This window comes from Lepidochelys kempii, chromosome 3 (assembly GCF_965140265.1).
Source record: "Lepidochelys kempii isolate rLepKem1 chromosome 3, rLepKem1.hap2, whole genome shotgun sequence".
NCBI classification, from domain to species: Eukaryota; Metazoa; Chordata; order Testudines; family Cheloniidae; genus Lepidochelys; species Lepidochelys kempii.
Genome location: NC_133258.1, coordinates 113,914,661 through 113,932,991, shown reverse-complemented (window position 1 = coordinate 113,932,991; position 18,331 = coordinate 113,914,661). Strand labels below are relative to the sequence as shown.

The 18,331-nt window shown below is 43.3% G+C and overlaps 1 protein-coding gene across 6 annotated transcripts in view; it reads right to left on the bottom strand.

Annotated features, from left to right (window-relative positions):
* PLEKHG1 (pleckstrin homology and RhoGEF domain containing G1) overlaps positions 1-18,331 on the bottom strand; it is a 215,355-nt gene that overhangs the window by 162,880 nt on the left and 34,144 nt on the right. For 2 of the 6 annotated variants that reach the window (XM_073337635.1, XM_073337634.1), the window contains exon 2: positions 11,570-11,674. The exons of the other annotated variants lie outside the window; for them this stretch is intronic. In XM_073337635.1, coding sequence (XP_073193736.1) covers positions 11,570-11,597 — 28 coding nt within the window. In that variant the 5' untranslated portion in view covers positions 11,598-11,674. The remainder of the gene's footprint in view (positions 1-11,569; positions 11,675-18,331) is intronic. 6 annotated transcript variants of the gene reach the window in all.

Below are 18,331 nucleotides of genomic sequence, written 5' to 3'. Positions count from 1 at the left end.
CTGAAAATTCAGAGTTAAGCATGTCCAAAGGCCTTAATTCTTTTAATATGTTTCCAGCAGCTTAAGACCTCTTTCTTGAAAGTTAAGTTCTTGTCTATGATAAATATTAAGTTGGCGATATCTTCACCTTGGAAGTTCCCATATAGAGTACACGGCACAGCACCACAATGGCTCCATTCATTTCTGTCCAGCAGAAACCAGAGTGTTGATGAGTAACTGCTCTTCTTCCCAAGGGCCCCGCAGAGTCTCACAGAGGTCTGTGCTATCTTCCTTGCATATCACAATATACAAAAGACCACTTGAGAGTTAAAGCAAGATGCCATGAATTCCACTGTCAACACCACACTGACAGCACTCAGTTCTATCTCTTTTCCCCATAGTTGCAATCAATATTACTGTTATTAAGATGTCACAACACCTACAAGAGACCAGTTCCTGAGTAAAGAGCAGCTGGCTCCAACTCAGTCCAGGCAAGATCTACATTATTTTGGTGTGAAGGGGAGCATTTTGAGGAGCTAGCAGAGATGCTGTCCTCCCTGTCAAATGAAGGCATGCACCAGCACCATCACCACACCACTCCATTTCCAAAAAAATGATGCAAAGCCTCAAGACCCTATGTGAACAATCACTGAACCGAACAGTCCCAGTAGCATCAGTGACATAACACACACCTCCTGCCTTCTCCAGCTTTCTAGGAAACTTCAGCCCTTCCTCACAAATGAAGACCCGGTCACAGTGTTCCATGCATTTGTCACCTCTGGACTGAATTACTGTCACTGATTTATGTAATCTGAAAACAATGCAAAAATTCCAGTTTGTGCAGAATGTGGCAGTCTGCTTTCTCCATGAGTTAGCCAATGTGCTCATAACAGGCTACCAATCCACTTTCAATGCCAGCTCAAGACCTTGGTAATGATCTCCAAACCCATTACTGGATCAGGTCCCAGCTACATTAGAGATGGCATCTCCATCTGTGAACCAAGACAGCATGTTTTTCTGGGGCAATGCAGATCATGAAATCCAGGATAAAGTGTGCAAGAGCCAGAGATAAGGCATTCTCCACCAAGGGATGCCAAATGAACATCTTGAGGACATCAGACTAATCCAGAATTTGACCAATTTACAGTCATGTTCCAAGACCTTCCATTTTACAACTACTGCCCCCAATCCTCCAAGGGAAAAAAGAAAAAGAAAACCTACCCCAGACAGAGTTTTCCATAACCAGAGAAGATGAGGAGGAGAAAGAAAAATGAAACTTCAAACATATACTAGGAACCATGTTACACCAATCTATTAATCTGGCAGATGTTCAAGTAGTCAGTGATGGGTATCGATATCATAGATGAACAAACACTGGTTTTGAACAGTGAAACAGGTATTTATATATATATTTATGAAGTAGTCGTGTGATGTAAACCAATGCAGGAGTCACTGCGTGATTTATAAACTCAACAGTAGTCCAGGAATAATACTTACCTCTGATCTCCATCACACATAGGTTTGCTCATCCTTTACCCAGTTTAAGTAATATCTGTACTTGTACAGTAATACTTTTCACGAGATTTCCAGGAAAAAAGAAAGGGTCTACAAGTCGACAACTTCCAATGGTTATTTCCTAGTGTAAGCAAGGTGGTGTCCATATCATCCCATACTTCTGTGGTTTAGTTAGTGTTGCTGTTTGGGGATTATTTAACCAAACAATTTATCCTAAACTGTGTATCATCATGATGCTATCTATACAGTAAAAAAATGGAATACAACATCCTCGGATATGATCATATTTGAATGTGTTACTTCTATCTCATATGGGTTTTAAAGTTGCTGTACACTGAACTACAGACACAACATGCAGTAACATAGTTCCTGCAGGTGGCACTGGCTACTTCCTGAGAATGCAACATTGTGTTTCTTTGTAATTTGTGGATGATACCCAGGCTTTAGTAGCTTTAGTCAATTGCTACAGATCAGCCCCAAACTGGCAGGATAATTCTATATGGTTTTTGGCTTTCAGTGTCTAGGCAGTTTCTGAACCAAACCATTTACTACCCTTATTTCATTTACTTTGATTTATAACACCAATATAAAAAAGTGTGGAAGCTCCTATGCAAAGCTCTATGGACTTTAAAGTTATATATATATATATATATCCACCTTACATATACATATATGCACGACTGTACAGGTGCAAATAAAGCCAGTAGCCTCTCTTCAATCCCCCACTCCCCCAAAGTCAGACAATAACTAGAAAAAAGGTAAAACTAACCCAAACGGTACCCCACCTCATCTACACGTACTAGTCCTGAACACACCCTTGATCCCTCAAAGCATAAGGAATATTGAGAGACTTTGTAACTTGTCCTGAAGTTCAACAAATTTGGGCTATTTCAAAGAGCCAGGGCAAGGTGGCTGGCCTAGCCTACGCCCTTCCTGGAATACACTTTATGGCAGTATCATACTAATAAAGAAGCAATCTGGTCCCGAGCTCTTTCATGATTTATAGGTAAAAGTCAACACAAACTCCATCAGGAACGCATACAGCAGCCAGTGCAGATCACAGAACACTACTGACATGTGTTCACAAAGCAATATACTGGTCAGCAAGCAGGTAATGTGTTCTGTGTTAGCTTGATTTCAGTGGATTTAAGGTAGGGATGGGTAAACTGCGGCCTGGGGGCTGCATCCAGCGCTTCAGACATTTTAATCCAGCCCTCAAGCTCCTGCCGGGGAGTGAGGTCTGGGGCTCGAGCCACTCCAGTGCTCCAGCCAGGGAGCAGGGTCGGGGGCTTGCCCTGCTCATGGCTCCAGGAAGCAGTGGCATGTTCCCCCTCCGGCTCCTATGCATAGAGGTAGCCAAGGGCTCCGCACGCTGCCCCTGGCCCAAGAGCCACCCCCGCAGCTCCTATTGGCTGGGAACCATTGCCAATGGGAGCTGAAGGGGCAGCTCCTGCAGACAGGGCAGTACACAAAGCTGCCTGGCCGTGCCTCTGTGTAGGAGCTGGAGGGGAGACATGCCGCTGCTTCCGGGAGCTCCTTAAGGTAAGCGCCACCTGGAGCCTGCACCCCAACCCACTTCCATGCCCCAAACCCCTGCCCCAGCCCTGATCCCCCTCCTGCTCTCTGAATCCCTCAGTCCTAATGCGGAGCACCCTCCTGCACCTCCAATCCCTCATCCCCAGACCCACCCCAGAGCCCTCACCCCCAGCCAGAGCCCCTGCATGCTCCCTGCACCCCAACCCCCAATTCCATGAGCATTCATGGGTCACCATACAATTTCCATACCCAGATGTGGCCCTTGGGCCAAAAAGTTTGCCCACCCTGATTTAAGGCATAGCACCAGGTATAATGCATTGCATCAGATTCACTTTTCCACAATAACATCTAAACAATGTGGTTTTCATTATAAACATTTGCTAGGGCACAGTTTTCAAGATAAACAGTAACCGGATTTCTATAGCATTATGTTCTATAGGATTTGCTTTTTACAAAAAGTAAGTTTTACTGCTCGATGCTATCTAGGCCTACATAAGGAAAATCAGATTTAAAAATCTAATCTACAAACCCATTCAAAGGACAGAGTACTGGCAAGAATTAGCACACAATGGTCTGACATTTTCAAGAGTCATTAGCAGTTTTAGACTGGACGGGCTTTGTAACACACTTCAATCTATTCTCAGCCTAAATAGATTGTATTCAAAACTACTTGGATCTTTTCTGCACTGTAGTTCCTAGCTTTCTTCTCCTTGAACTAACAGTGACATTCTCTTCTTGCTGTGTAAAGAGCTTTGGACACACGGACACACACGACAATTGTCTGGAACCAAACCTGTGACTTTGAACACCAAAAGCACAAGCCTGTTTTTGTTGAGCTCTGCAATATCATAATTAGCTGTATAGCCACTGAACTCAGTCACTAGAGGGAGTCAAGATCAGATATACACACACAATGGCAGAGTAATAGTTCCTCTCTCTCACACACACACACACTCCCCCCCCCCTCCTCAAGTTGAAACGCATGGTTTGGGTATTTATTGATCTTCAGCATCTTATCTTCTTGCATGAAAGACAGACAGAACTACAAGGAGAACGATTAGATATATTTAATCTTGACTGCAAAGAGATTTAACACTAATAAGTGTGGTGCATATAAATCCATATTGACTGACAATGTACCACTAATTATAGCACAACACCACCATTTGACCAGTAACGCTAGCTTATAACAAAAGTCTTTCAGTATGTACGAAGCCATTTCCTTCAGCACTAATGAATGCCTTTCTTGTGCACTCACATAAGGAAAGAAACCTTAAAGAAATATGGGTCCCACTGGTGTCAAACACCAGAACTACTTTTCAAAAAACATAAAACTGTTCCTATAACTCTGATGTGGCTAAAAGACACCTAAACATGCTCATTTCCCTTTTAGAATTAATTTTTTTAAATTTGGTTCTCTAATTCCCAGCACCTGCACCACAGATTCCAGATTTTAGTCAGAAGCGGCTGCTGCCGCTACTCTGATGGCACAAGCAGAGTCAGGAGTTGGGATCATCAGCAAGGGCAAATCCTGGGTTAGAGACACTGTCTGTACAAATGGCTAGCAGTTGCCCAGTAATCTAAAGGAAATGGCTCTAAAGAGAGAGAAGTCCCAGACTTCTGTGAGGTTGAATGTGAGGAAGAAAACCCCTGAGATTTACTTCTAAGGCATATTAGGTTTCTGCTGATTATTTTTCTATTATTGGAGCTGTGTGGGAGTGTTTAATACAGAAGCTTCTCCTTTTGTTTCAGCCTGTGCTTAGGATATCACAACTCATTGTTTTGAAAGGGACTGTAGTGTCACAAACTCAGCTAGATGACTTCACCACAGGATTAAGTAGTAGGAAAAAGATAGGATGCAAAGAAACAAAGGCTTTGTTTAAACACAAAGAACTTTGGAAACTGGCAACAAACACAGGTAACAGAAATATATATGAATGTTAAATGCATTTGAGTCCAATATATAGGCTCTCAAATGCTCCAGTGATATATGGCAGTATAAAACACTGAGATAGAATATATAGGAAGGATTTCCCCATATTGGTGAAAAATGTTTATACATGAATGTAATCACTTGCTAACACTGCATCGGCCACTTGTACTTCAGACTTCTACTCTGTCACTGAAGGTTCCTAGCCTGCAAACTACAGAGTGTTAAGACTGCTACATACTTATTTGATGTAGTGAAGCAGATAGAAGTGTTACCAACTTTTGTGATTTTATTGTGAGTCTTGCAGTGTTTCTCTTCTAGAAAATCATGGGATTACATGAGAAACATTTTGTTTTTTATTCTTTATTAAGGCAAAGTTACAATAAAATGATCAAATACTACATTGTACATTACCTATTCAGGTTAATATTCAAAATCCTAGCTGAAGATTCTGGTTTTCTGCCTGGGCAGCCCTCCTCCTCTGAGTAGATTAAAAAGGCTAACTAAATTTCTAAACACCTATCCACTTTTTTGCACTTCTCTTGTGTAGGTGTTTGTAATGAAAAGTTTGCACAACAAGGACAGTCCATATTTTACTATATTACAGTTCCAAAGGCAGAGTCACATTTTTCTAGTAAAGTGTATATAAAATCTAGCTGCTAACAATAAGGAATACATTTGTCATTCTGTTTAAAAAGGTAGATGCTTTACCCCAACATTAAGTAAGCAGATCTCGAGGATGCTGGCACCCCATAAAATTAATCTCTTTAATAATTTCTTCCCCAAACCATCTATTCCCAGACATAACTGTCACATGTTTCCCTTACCCCTCCAACAGAGCACTTCCCTAGTAGCAAAAATATGATGATCTTAACTGGAGACAAATGCTGTCTATACAGACATTTATTTAAAAAATTCCTTTATGAGCTCCACAAATTGAAGATGTATATCCCTTTTCCCATGTAAAAGGGCCCACTAATCCAGATAAATTTCTTTGTCCAAATACCTCCCCCATCTTTTCATCTGGATTGTTTAAAATAAGTTTCTAGCCCTCATGGTTTCAGCGAAACAACTGTGTTAAGCTTGGAAACATACCATAAGGGCCCTAAAAAAATCTAGAAGACAAATAAAATCTCAATTTTGAAGGAGCGGGAGAAGGGAGGGAACTAAAGCTCATGATTTTAAAACCAATCTCTTGATTTTGGGTATCTGACTCAAGGTTTTAAAATGCCTCAAGCCAGAAATACTGAGATAGGGGAGAAAGCCTTTTACAACCCTATAAGTCTTCCTAGTTCACATACCTGATTCAATAAATCAACATCTTGTATTAAAGCCATTACCACTTCGCGACAGAAAGAGTCAGGACTCCTTTACAGAGCCTCACTTATGCTGAATCAGCCCCATTGCTTTTAATAGAACAACAATCCCTCAGGATTGAGTATGCTACTTTTACAAGATAAAACATTATGAATTAAATTCCAGCCATTTAAAGAAATATCTATAAAATGAATTAACTGCAGAATAAACTCTTCTTGGCACCAAATGCAAATTGTGAATACACAGAGACTTTAAAGGAATGTACCTATGCACTATGTTTAGAATTTTAAAGTAGTTTGGCTAGTAACAAAAATAATGCTGTCCATCAAACCAATATAAAATATACTATATATCAAATACCCAAATGCAATCTATTTTACATTCAGCATTCTAAAGCTATGCACTCAACAGGTTTTGATTATCTCTTCTATCTAAAATGTTTGAGAGTTGTTTGAGGGTTTTTTCTTTTTCTTCTCCTCCTTTAAACTTTACAGCTATTGCATTAGAAAAATTATGGAACCTCCAGCAGACGTTGACTCCTGCCAATAAATGCCAAAAAGTTAGTGTTGTCTAGAAGGCCCATTTACTCCATTAAAAAATTTCCTAAACAAATTAGTTGCAGAGTGAGTAACAGACAGGACAGATTTTCTTTCTACAACTGTAAATTGTTTTGGAAAGCAAGAGAAAAAGGATGCAAAGGAATGTTTGGTTTGGCACTGCTGACGGTTATTCATGACCCAAAAAACTCCTGTTTAAAACCATAATAATGGATAACTATCACTTTACTCTCACGTACTCCACTGACTCACTCTTCCCAACATAATGATCAAGGTAGGAAATGCACAGAGTTTTGACTTAATAAGCAAACTGCAGGGAAACTGCTGATACACCAGCCTGGCTGGTGTGTTTTATATAATTGCAATGGATTTGTATTATTAAGAACAGTTACAAACTACTGCAGTAAAAGGCTTATATAAGAGCTCCTCACTTATACAAACTCATGTAGTACTCAAAACAGGCTTTTTCAGAAATAATGGTTTGAGTTATTCTCCAAAGAACAACAGTGGAGACCAACTAAGTTAAAGGAAAAAAAGAGAGTCAGATATTGATATTTGGGCAGATGCACAAAGACAAATTAGTTTCTATAAAAGATTGAAGGAAAAAATAAAACTATCCATCCTTTTGATCATGTTCAATGATTTATGGGCTTTTGTTGTATCACTGATGATCACAGACCATATGCAATCAGAAACTGTACACAGCAGAGAACATAGAACAGTCATGGGTTAAAACTTCAGACAAGCTCCATATGTCCAAACGCCGATTCTGTTTGCCTCCCAGATTCGATCTGGGCAGTTCACTGGTGCACAAGTTCATGTCTTCTCCCCCACCAAGATATTTTGGATATACATTAAAAGAGGAGGAAATAAAAAACAGACTAATAACACACTGCATACTAACTTCTAATCTGCCTGAATCAATGGCCTCAATTTAAACTGAGACATTTCCTGTAAAAGCAACATGTTATTTATCAAACTACTCCAACAAAAGTGCAACTGTTGAAGTGTGGTTTGTAAATAATATATTTCCTGAAACTGAAGTTTGCAATTATCTACAGACCTCACTGACTGATTTTCTTGGGGAAGCCAAATCTCCCTCCACACGTTAGTTTCACATACAGTGGACATCTACACTCAATTAAAAACCCAGGTCTTGAGTCCCCAATTTAGCAAAGTACTTCAGCACATACTAAAGTATTTTGCTAAATGGGGAGGAATATAAGCACATGTTTAAGTGCTTTGCTAAATCAGAGCTTTTCTCAGCTGCCATTACAATGAATGTGATCCTGGAAGTGTTTCATATTGATCACAAAGATGAGAGACATGGTTCCATCGTTCTAGATTCTATGTTAAGCAGTTTTAAAGACCACTGTATGTAAAACTAAAACCACATACCTTGTGGGAGTTGAATAAAAATAATCTCAACAGAAACTGGATGTCAGAGAATAAATTTGACTAATGAAAAAGCAATTGAGTAAAAACTGAATTAAGTTTAAAATAGTGTTCTCCAGCCAAAGGGGGGGGAGCACAATCTCTGTCATTCCGTAAATGAAGTTTCTTATTTCAATATGCTTACCTAGAAAATCTAGAGTTATTGCTCAACATTGTATGGCTAAAACCCAGCTTATTACTTGCCCTGTATGAGAACACTAGTTCTATTCAAAAAAACATATGGGGGGGAGGGGAGAAGAGGGATTACATCATTTAAAAATGTTATATTTGGGAAGGTAATTTCCTTTAGCTGAATGCCCTTTTCTCTTCTCCACATCAGTTTAAAAAAACAAAAAACAAAAACACAACCATGATTGAATATATTAGTTGTTTAAAATTAACTATCAAACACACCATGGAGTTAGATGCACTGTGCATATTGACAAGGTTTCATTTAACTTTTTAGGAGCTTAAAATAAATGAGATCATAAAGGCTGTGCCTTAAACTACAAAAACACGGAAATTCAGAGTTCAAACTAAAAGTGTCTTTTATTTATTCCAATTGATATGGACAGTATACAAGACCAACCACAGTTTGGAAATATTTTAGGAGATCTTTTGGGTTTCATCATTTCCTTCAAGTTCTTGAAACTAATAGTTAATAATTTAACTTTTGTAACAACTGTATTAAAAAGCTAAATAAAATACTTTGGTGGAGCTGTATGCTAGGTGGCTTTTAACAGGGTAGGGAACATCAAAAATCTAGTAATCATGATATTTAAATCCATATTCAGCCAATCCAAAGAAATCTTTCTGCACAATGATTTGATAATTCACTACAGAATTATCTAGGTTTTGTGGATGTATTGCTGGGTGACAGTAACAAAGCATCTTTACTTGTCTCACCTTATAATTTTGGAATGCTTTTAGTTTCTCCAGTCTGTTCTGACTTCTACTTGCTAACAGATATTCTTCACTTCATACACGGATAACAAGACCAATTTTCCTTGTTCTATCTTTAACCCCAAAACAATTTTTTTCTTGTCTGCACCAATCTGTATGCATGTCAGTTTTATTCAAATTCCCTTTTCACCTTCTTGAGAGTTGCACCCAGTCTCCTTTTACCTGACCAGTCCAGAGACAACCCTTGTACTAAATTTTGCTGCTTTGATTGGAATGGCATTGAATGGAATTTTGCTGCTTTGATTGGAATGGCCATTGAATAAGGATGCCTTGCCTTTTCCTTTGCCTACCATTTTCAAAACATGTCACATCTTAAGTTTTCCATATGGCTCATTACAGTCACTTATTCCAGAGTGTATGCAGTTGGGAACTAATCTGAAGAAGTGCCAAGCATGCACAAATCATTGTCATCAACTAAGCTGTGTGTATTCAATTACTCAAAGAATCAATCCTGAAGCACTTGCATGAGAGGAAAGTGATCAGGAACAGCCAGCATGGATTCACCAAGGGAAGGTCATGCCTGACTAATCTAATCGCCTTTTATGATGAGATTACTGGTTCTGTGGATGAAGGGAAAGCAGTGGATGTATTGTTTCTTGACTTTAGCAAAGCTTTTGACACGGTCTCCCATAGTATTCTTGTCACCAAGGAAGTATGGGCTGGATGAATGCACTATAAGGTGGGTAGAAAGCTGGCTAGATTGTCGGGCTCAACGGGTAGTGATCAATGGCTCCATGTCTAGTTGGCAGCCGGTATCAAGTGGAGTGCCCCAAGGGTCGGTCCTGGGGCCGGTTTTATTCAATATCTTCATAAATGATCTGGAGGATGGTGTGGATTGCACTCTCAGCAAATTTGCGGATGATACTAAACTGGGAGGAGTGGTAGATACGCTGGAGGGGAGGGATAGGATACAGAAGGACCTAGACCAATTGGAAGATTGGGCCAAAAGGAATCTGATGAGGTTCAATAAGGATAAGTGCAGGGTCCTGCACTTAGGACGGAAGAACCCAATGCACAGCTACAGACTAGGGACCGAATGGCTAGGCAGCAGTTCTGCAGAAAAGGACCTAGGGGTGACAGTGGACGAGAAGCTGGATATGAGTCAGCAGTGTGCCCTTGTTGCCAAGAAGGCCAATGGCATTTTGGGATGTATAAGTAGGGGCATAGCGAGCAGATCGAGGGACGTGATCGTTCCCCTCTATTCGACATTGGTGAGGCCTCATCTGGAGTACTGTGTCCAGTTTTGGGCCCCACACTTCAAGAAGGATGTGGATAAATTGGAGAGAGAGTCCAGCGAAGGGCAACGAAAATGATTAGGGGACTGGAACACATGACTTATGAGGAGAGGCTGAGGGAGCTGGGATTGTTTAGCCTGCAGAAGAGAAGAATGAGGGGGGATTTGATAGCTGCTTTCAACTACCTGAAAGGGGGTTCCAAAGAGGATGGCTCTAGACTGTTCTCAATGGTAGCAGATGACAGAACGAGGAGTAATGGTCTCAAGTTGCAGTGGGGGAGGTTTAGATTGGATATTAGGAAAAACTTTTTCACTAAGAGGGTGGTGAAACACTGGAATGAGTTACCTAGGGAGGTGGTAGAATCTCCTTCCTTAGAGGTTTTTAAGGTCAGGCTTGACAAAGCCCTGGCTGGGATGATTTAACTGGGAATTGGTCCTGCTTTGAGCAGGGGGTTGGACTAGATGACCTTCTGGGGTCCCTTCCAACCCTGATATTCTATGATTCTACTTTGAAAACAGGCCATTAATTTAGGTCTTGAAAAATACAGGAGAAAGGCTAACGGCAAGCAAAGCATCATGAAAAATAATCTGTTTCCCAATTAGGCAACAACAATTAGGTGAATGAAACCCTCTGGCCAGCAGCGGGCTGAGCGGGTCCAGCGGCTGGGACTCCGGCTGGCAGGAACCGGTGGACAGAACCCCAGACCGGTGACGGGATGAGCTGCTCAGCCCACCGCTGGTCTGGGGTTCTGTCCGCCGAACCTGCTAAGCCTGCTCCCTGTCTGGGGTTCCGTCTACCAGCCCCTTGCCAGCCGGAGCCCCAGCCCCATTCAGCCTGCTGCCAGCCTGGGTGAACAGAACCCCTAGCCGGCAGCAGGCTGAGCGGGGCCGGAGGCCAGGACCCCGGCTGGCAGGAGCTGGTGGAACCCCAGACCAGCAGCGGGTGAGCCGCTGCCAGTCTGGGGTTCTGTCTGCCACCCCGCTCAGCTCGCTGACAGTCTGGGGTCCTGGCTTCTGGCCCCTTGCCATCCGGGGTCCCAGCCGGAGTCCCAGCCCCACTCAGCCTGCTGCCGGCCTGGGATACCAGCCACCAGCCCCACTCACCTCGCTGCTGGTCTGGGTTTCCAGCCATCCGGGTCCATGCCAGCCGGGGTCCTGGCTGCTGGCTCCGCTCAGTCTGTTGCCAGTCTGGGGTTCCGTTGGGGACCCCTATAAATGTAAAATTTATTACTGGCACAGGAAACCTTAAATTAATGAAGACTTGGCATGCCACTTCTCAAAGGTTGTTGAACCCTGCTCTAGAGCCAGACATGTACAAGCAACCATCTGGCATGCGTCTTTCAAAGGCCAAAAAGGTCATTTTTCATAACATATACATTTCCATAGGCCCAGTGCCAAAGACAACTAGAGCAGGGGTTCTCAGCCAAATTATTTGCGGCCACCAACTCTTGCTGGTGGCCGCTCTCACACTTTTTCCTAAAATACTTAATTAGCTTTAGGAAAAACAAAAATATGCACAAATAAATATGCACATATACATGTCCAAATCAGAGTATTTTATTTATTGCTAGCTAGTAAATCTGTTGTGAAAAGAGATATTAACAAAACATACAAGTATCACTTTTCACAGTAGACTTACTCAGCCCTGGCAAGTTTGGGGACAAATTAAGCCCTGGATCGGGTATCGGGGGAGGCAGAAGGGGGCTGGAGCCCAAGGCCCTGTGGCCAGAGGACAGAGCCCAAAGACACACAGCTGGAGCCTGGGGCCGGAGCCTGAAGCCCTGCAGCCAGAGCCTGCCGCCCTACCACCCCAGGGCTGAAGCCCAAAGCCTGAGTCCCACCATCCCTGGGAAGATGGGGAGCCTGGCTGCCTGCTCCTCCAGTGTTGTGCCCCAGGTGTCTCCAGAGGGGGCAGGGCCCAACCCTTGTTGGCACTCCTAGCAACCAACACCCAAGGCAGTGTATGCAGGAGCACCAGAGAAGGCTGTGGCTAGAAGGAAAGCCCCTGGTGACCACATTTGAAAAAAGCTGAACTAGAGTCAGTAAATTAACTCTACATTTTCTACTTGGCAGCACAATGCCATACCACAGGGCTGGATGTAAAACGCATTCTATCAAGTTTTTTTTAAATGTATGTAGATACAGAATTAGACTGCAAGGTTCAGATTGAACAACACTTGAAGCACCTTCCCCAAGGAGAACATGCTTTAGATCTTACTCAGTGATATGATCTAGTGCTGGAAATACAGTAGAAGTGGAAAAAACAGAACTATGAGTCGAGAAAAGTAAATATTTAAGACAATGTTTCCCAACTCATTATGAAGGGATTGATCTTAGTTAGTCACAGAAGCATTAGTATCCCACAGTTAAACCCAGTGAATTCAGATTAAAGTATCTCTTCTTCCATTTTTCAGGGTACAAGCAACTTAAGTGAAACCTTTCCAGAGTAGCCACCCAAAATTAGTAATGAAGAAATGAATAAAAAAACCCAAACAAACCACAACCTAACTATGGTAGTAATTAAATATTAATTTTACATAACTGTATTTATATATTTGTCTGGTTTATTAAGACATTAAAGTTTAATCAAAGTACTGATTTATTAAGTAAAACCATAATGGAATTCCAGTAATGCTTCCAGTTATGTAATCCCATTGTTGGTATATAAGAAAGCCTAATAATTTCTAATTTTTCTGATCTATTCCACAGTTCATACTATAAAAGAATTTTGGCACATACAGTACATAATACTGACACTAACTTTCAATTAAATTAATCAGTGGAAGGCAGAGCTGAATTCAGGGCCGTCCTTAGGCATACGCGGCTGCATAAGCCACCTGAAAATTTGGGGCACCACTGGATCTTAGTGTCTACCCTCCTGGCTCTTCCTAGCCCAGTTCTGACCCTTCCTGCAGGCTTTCACAGCTGGCTGCTGCAGCCTGGCGACTCTTACTCCAGAGGGAATCTAATAACTTAAAAGTGAAAAAGCCTGCCAGACCTATTAGCACAACACTGAAACTGTTAAAGAGCCATTGAGTGGTAATGAAGCCATTTAACAGGCATTTGCCAATCCCCAGTATATACTGTCAGTCTCTGAATTTACTGAGCAAAACAGTTGTGCATTACTGTAATATTTACTCAGAACAGGTTAGTCTACAGGACCTTAGTTTAAAATGTGCTTTAAAAACATTTCATTAGTGAGTTGGTGAAGATTATAAAAAAAAAAAAAATCACATCTCTAAAAAATCCTTGCATAGATTTTTAGATGCATAATCATCTTTAGCCTTAAATGCTTGGATCTTCAGACATATAGTGTTGTAAATAAATCCTTCAAAAGACCACCCTTATCTAAAATACACATTTTAATTTTAATTACTATAGTACAAAAAAACATGCTTCCAAAGTCTTCCTGTCCTTTCTCCCTTCACCCTCTTCCCCACTACCAACACCTGTTGAAGAGAGCCCATAAAGGAACAACACCCCTGTCCTTCCAGATAGCTGGACAAAGAGTTTCCTTTTCTTTACCTCTAGCTGATGAACTAGTTTTAAGAGAACGCTCCAGCAAAATCAGTACCTAGTAAGATATAAAATCCTTTGTTATGCCTAAAATCTTTGGAAACATTTTTGAAAGTTGGTGAAATTTCACACACATCTATTGTTATGGAGATCACACAAAGTAAATTAGCCCTGGTCTACACTAGGAGTTGAGGTCGAATTTAGCAGCGTTAAATTGATTTAACCCTGCACCCATCCACATGACAAAGCCCTTTTTTTCGACTTAAAGGGCTCTTAAAATCTATTTCCTTACTCCACCCCCAACAAGGGGATTAGCGCTGAAATCGGCCTTCCTGGGTCGAATTTGGGTTACTGTGGATGCAATTAGATAGTATTGGCCTCCAGGAGCTATCCCAGAGTGCTCCATTGTGTCCACTCTGGACAGCACTCTCAACTCAGATGCACTGGCCAGGTAGACATGAAAAGGCCCGCGAACTTTTGAATTTCATTTCCTGGTTGGCCAGTGTGGCAAGCTGCAGGTGAGTGCAGAGCTCATCAGCAAAGATGACCATAATGGAGTCCCAGAATTGCAAAAGAGCTCCAGCATGGACCAGACGGGAGGTACGGGATCTGATCTCTGTATGGGGAGAGGAATCCATGCTATCCATTCCAGTTTTCGAACTGCCAAAACATTTGTCAAAATCTCCCAGGGCATGAAGGACAGAGGCCATAACAGTGACCCGAAGCAGTGCCGCGTGAAACTTAAGGAGCTGAGGCAAGCCTACCAGAAAACCAGAGAGGCAAACGGCCGCTCTGGGTCAGAGCCCAAAACATGCCGCTTCCATGATGAGCTGCATGCCATTTTAGGAGGTTCAGCCAACACTACCCCAACCGTGTTGTTTGACTCCTTCAGTGGAGATGGAGGCAACACGGAATCAGGTTTTGGGGACAAGGAAGATGATGATGATGAGGTTGTAGATAGCTCACAGGAAGCAAGCGGAGAAAACAGTTTTCCCGACAGCCAGGAACTGTTTCTCACCCTGGACCTGGAGCCAGTACCCCCCAACCCACCCAAGGCTGCCTCCTGGACCTGCCAGGTGGAGAAGGGACCTCTGGTGAGTGTACCTTTTTAAATAGTATACATGGTTTAAAAGCAAGCATGTTTAATGATTAATTTGCCCTGGCATTTGCGGCCAGTACAGCTACTGGAAAAGTCTGTTAACGCGTCTGGGGATGGAGTGGAAATCCTCCAGGGACATCTCCATAAAGCTCTCCTGGATGTACTCCCAAAGCCTTTGCAAAAGGTTTCTGGGGAGGGCAGCCTTATTCCATCCACCATGGTAGAACACTTTACCACGCCAGGCCAGTAGCACGTAGTCAGGAATCATTGCAGAACAAAGCATTGCAGTGTATGTTTGCAGGCATTCAAACAACATCCGTTCTTTATCTCTCTGTGTTATCCTCAGGAGAATGATATCATTCATGGTCACCTGGTTGAAATAGGGTGCTTTTCTTAAGGGGACATTCAGAGGTGCCCATTCCTGCTGGGCTGTTTGCCTTTGGCTGAACAGAAATGTTCCCCGCTGTTAGCCATGAGGAGGGGGGTGGGGTTAGCCACGTGGTGGGGGGAGGCAAACTGCGACCTTAGAACCAAAGCACATGTACTATGTATGTAATGTTAACAGCAAGGTTTACCGTGAAAGAGTGTACCCATTGTTCTACAAAATGTGTCTTTTTAAATACCACAGTCCTTTTTTTTTCCTCCATCAGCTGCATGTGTTTCAAGGATCACAGGATCTTCTCCTTCCCAGAGGCTAGCAAAGATTAGAAGGTGAAAAAAAATGCACTCGTGATGAAGTATTCTCTGAGCTCACGCTGTCCTCCCACGCTGACAGAGCACAGAGGAATGCGTGGAGGCAGACAATGTTAGAGTGCAGGAAAGCACAAAATGACAGGGAGGAGAGGTGGCAGGCTGAAGAGAGGGCTGAAGCTGAAAGGTGGCGTCAGCGTGATGAGAGGGGGCAGGATTCAATGCTGAGGCTGCTGGAGGATCAAACTAATATGCTCCAGCATATGGTTGAGTTGCAGAAAAGGCAGCAGGAGCACAGATCGCCACTACAGCCCGTGTGTAACCAACCGCCCTCCTCCCCAAGTTCCATAGCCTCCTCACCCAGATGCCCAAGAACACAGTAGCCTCAGGCCACCCAGCCACTCCACCCCAGAGGATTGCCCAAGCAACAGAAGGCTGGCATTCAATAAGTTTTAAAGTTTTAAACTTTTAAAGTGCTGTGTGGCCTTGTCCTTCCCTCCTCCACCACCCCTCCCGGGCTACCTTGGCAGTTATCCCCCTGTTTGTGTGATGAATTAATAAAGAATGCATGAATGTGAAGCAACAATGACTTTATTGCCTCTGCAAGCGGTGATTGAAGGGAAGAGGGGAGGGTGGTTATCTTACAGGGAAGTAGAGTGAACCAGGGGGTGGGTGGGGGCAGGGGTTTCATCAAGGAGAAACAAACAGAACTTTCACACTGTAGCCTGGCCAGTCATGAAACTGGTTTTCAAAGCTTCTCTGATGCGTACCGCACCCTCCTGTGCTCTTCTAACCGCCCTGGTGTCTGGCTGCGCATAACCAGCAACCAGGTGATGTGCCTCAACGTCCCACCCCACCGTAAACGTCTCCCCCTTACTCTCACAGATATTGTGGAGCGCACAGCAAGCAGTAATAACAGTGGGAATATTGGTTTTGCTGAGGTCTAAGCGAGTCAGTAAACTGCGCCAGCGCGCTTTTAAACGTCCAAATGCACAATCTACCACCATTCTGCACTTGCTCAGCCTGTAGTTGAACAGCTCCTGACTACTGTCCAGGCTGCTTGTGTACGGCTTCATGAGCCATGGCATTAAGGGGTAGGCTGGGTCCCCAAGGATAACTATAAGCATTTCAACATCCCCAACGGCTATTTTCTGGTCTGGGAGTCCCTTCCTGCAGCTTTTGAAACAGACCAGAGTCCCTGAAGATGCGAGCGTCATGTACCTTTCCCGGCCATCCCACGTTGATGTTGGTGAAATGTCCCTTGTGATCCACCAGTGCTTGCAGCACTATTGAAAAGTACCCCTTGCGATTTATGTACTCGCCGGCTTGGTGCTCTGGTGCCAAGATAGGGATATGGGTTCCATCTATGGCCCCACCACAGTTAGGGAATCCCATTGCAGCAAAGCCATCCACTATGACCTGCACATTTCCCAGGGTCACCACCCTTGATATCAGCAGATCTTTGATTACGTTGGCTATTTGCATCACAGCAGCCCCCACAGTAGATTTGCCCACGCCAAATTGATTCCCGGCTGACCGCTAGCTGTCTGGAGTTGCAAATTCCACAAGGCTATTGCCACTTGCTTCTCAACTGTGAGGGCTGCTCTCATCTTGGTATTCTTGTGCCTGAGGGCAGGGAAAAGCTAGTCACAAAGTTCCATGAAAGTGCGAAAGTTTTGCAGCCACTGGGAATCGTCCCAGACCTGCAACACTATGCGGTCCCACCAGTCTGTGCTTGTTTCCTGGGCCCAGAATTGGCGTTCCACCACATGAACCTGCCCCATTAGCACCATGATGCCCACATTGCCAGGGCCCATGCTTTGAGAGAAGTCTTTGTCCATGTCCTCATCACTCTTGCCACCGCGCTGACGTCGCCTACTCGCCCAGTTTCGCTTTGCCAGGTTCTGGCGCTGCATATACTGCTGGATAATATGTGTGGTGTTTAATGTGCTCCTAATTGTCAAAGTGATCTGAGCGGGCTCCATGCTTGCCGTGGTATGGCATCTGCACAGAAAAAAGGGGCAGAACGATTGTCTGCCGTTGCTCTGATGGAGGGAGGGGCGACTGACGACATGGCTTACAGGGTTGGCTTACAGGGAATTAAAATCAACAAAGGGGGTGACTTCACATCAAGGAGAAACAAGAACAACTGACACACAGAATGGCCCCCTCAAGGATTGAACTCAAAACCCTGGGTTTAGCAGACCAATGCTCAACCCAATGAGCTATCCCTCCCCCTGGTATTTCAGGCACAACTGAATCTCCATTAAACTTTTCAAGGTGCCCCTGACAGCCCTCACCGAAACGATTGTCAGCCGTTGATTTCACGGAGGGAGGGGGGAGCAAATTAATACAAAACAAATCTGGTGTATTTCTTGTTTTGATCCACTCCATCTATCTTTTACATCTTTGGCTGGCAGCAGACAGTGCAGTAGGACTGCTAGCCATCCTTATCTCCTGCCCGCTTGCCATAAGACAGTACAATAGGACTGCCAGCAGGACTAAAGAGAATGACCCAGTCGAGTCACCCCTATTTTAGTCCCTGCGCCCATATCTGCTCA